Source organism: Sinocyclocheilus anshuiensis, unplaced genomic scaffold (genome assembly GCF_001515605.1).
Source record: "Sinocyclocheilus anshuiensis isolate Anshui unplaced genomic scaffold, SAMN03320099.WGS_v1.1 scaffold336, whole genome shotgun sequence".
Lineage (NCBI taxonomy): Eukaryota > Metazoa > Chordata > Actinopteri > Cypriniformes > Cyprinidae > Sinocyclocheilus > Sinocyclocheilus anshuiensis.
In genome coordinates, this window is record NW_015555712.1 from 496,180 (window position 1) to 498,313 (window position 2,134).

Sequence of the window (2,134 nt, forward strand, 5' to 3'; positions counted from 1 at the left end):
ATTATTAAAATAAGTGTTAACTGTGAATCGCCGTCATGAGGCCTACTGTCAGTGGAGTATACTGGAATTATTTATCTGTTTTCTTTACACCAATCCCTCGAAAAGTACAGACTGTCTTAAAGTAAATGTACAGGTTTACTTTACCACATATTCTACATAAATTATACACAAGGTTAATTAGTTTCTTTCATTATCCGGTTTTCAAATGCTAACTTCTTTCCTCTAAGCATGATTTACAGATTACACTTAATGTGCAAACACATGCAACTCAAGATAAAAAAAAAAAAGCTAACCATTTTTAATACACATAATACCAGGTGTCTACCTATTCTAGGTTATAGTTCGGAGCGCATATAAAATTGCCAAAGCCAAACATTTTTTTTCATTTAGTTAGTTCATCCCTTTGGTCACTAGTTAGTAGCCTATAAGAAACGCAAGAGGTATATGGTCATTGTCATCGACCAACCACAAAATTCCCCGCCTTATTAAGAGGGGGAAAATGTGCCTTAAATATCTCTGACTTTGACATATTTTTGGAGAGCGTAAAAAGACGTATTGTAAGTAAATTATTTTACTGGTATAGAGATCAAATCAGATGCTTTTCCAGTTCACTCAAAAACTTGATTAGATGATAATGTGATAATTTTTCTTCCTTATTGTGTTTTAAAAAAAAGATAAAATGCTGTTATGAATCTGTGATCCAGTGTTGTATATTAATGTAATATTGTAAAATGTTGTACACCGTTCTAATTTTTCATATTTTTCATTTAGCCATCAGATCATCATGTCATCAGGAAACATCAGCTTTGTTAAGGACTTTTTTATCGTTGGTTTTCCTGGGCTTCAGCCAGAATACTATGGTGCAGTGGCTGCTCTGCTGCTTTTTGCCTATGTGTGTATCTTAGTGGGGAACGGAACATTTATAGCACTTTTTACTCTAGAAAAATGCCTTCATAAACCTATGTATTATATCATCTTAAACCTGGTTGTAAGTGACTTATTATTCAGCACCACTACCTTACCAAAGATTATTGCTAGATACTGGTTCCAAGCTGGTAGTATTTCATTCACTGGTTGCTTCATTCAAATGTATTTTGTGCACTATTTTGGTTCAGTCAGTTCTGTTATCCTGGCAATAATGGCCTATGATAGGTATGTAGCCATCTGTAATCCCCTAAGATATCCTAATATAGTCACAAAGTTGAACATTTTCTGTCTTTGTCTGGCTGCATGGGTGCTAACACACGCATGCCCTTTAATGATGGCAATAAGGGCTTACCCTCTGCCTTACTGTGCAGGAAACACAATTATACATTGTTACTGTGATCACATTTCTATCACATCACTTGCATGCACTAACAGGGCACTGTACGGAGTTCCAGCCTTTGCATTTGCTATGGTTGTGTTGCTCAGTCCTCTGGCCTTCATTGTTTTCTCTTACTGTGCCATCATTGTGGCAGTTTTGCGTATATCGAGCACTCAAGGAAGGCTGAAGTCTTTCTCCACCTGCAGTCCTCAGCTCATCATAATTGCTCTCTATTTTCTACCCAGGTGTTTTATTTATTTGTCTAGCAACATTGGTATCAACTTCAGCACTGATTTGCGATTAGTCATTATTATGCTGTATAGTCTGTTTCCACCCATGATCAACCCCCTCATTTACTGTTTAAGGACAAAAGACGTGAAGGAAACCTTACTCAAAAGGATAAAAGTTTCAATGAATCCCCTATTTATTCCAACAAAAGTGAATGTATCCACTGTATGTGTGTAAATTAATACAGCAGTCATACATTAGAAGAAACAACAAAAACAAAATAGTATTAGATGTAAACATACTAAATTACTAGAGAAACTGTGAGAAGATATAAGATTTCATCAGTTTTATCCACAAAATTTGTATCATTGAAGTCTGCTATACAGTATATTTTGAAAATTGCGATATTTCAACTAAACTATATTTCAAAAAACAAAGTCAAAAAGAAAAAAAAACTATTAAATATGTTTAAAACGATCTGTATACGAAACATCTGTTCCTAGTCAATAACTGTACTTTTGCACAACTGATGTACATTTTGTCTTAAATGTGATGTTTTAGAGGTTAAGAACTACATGGTAATTTTGTCACTGTCATTCA

The 2,134-nt window shown here is 34.5% G+C and overlaps 1 protein-coding gene across 1 annotated transcript; it reads left to right on the forward strand.

Annotated features, from left to right (window-relative positions):
* Window positions 1-784: 784 nt before the first annotated feature.
* Window positions 785-1,771, forward strand: LOC107672101 (olfactory receptor 2AT4-like). Its single transcript, XM_016465187.1, has one exon. It carries the CDS (start codon window positions 785-787, stop codon window positions 1,769-1,771), a length of 987 nt encoding a protein of 328 aa, XP_016320673.1.
* The last annotated feature ends 363 nt before the right edge of the window (window positions 1,772-2,134 follow it).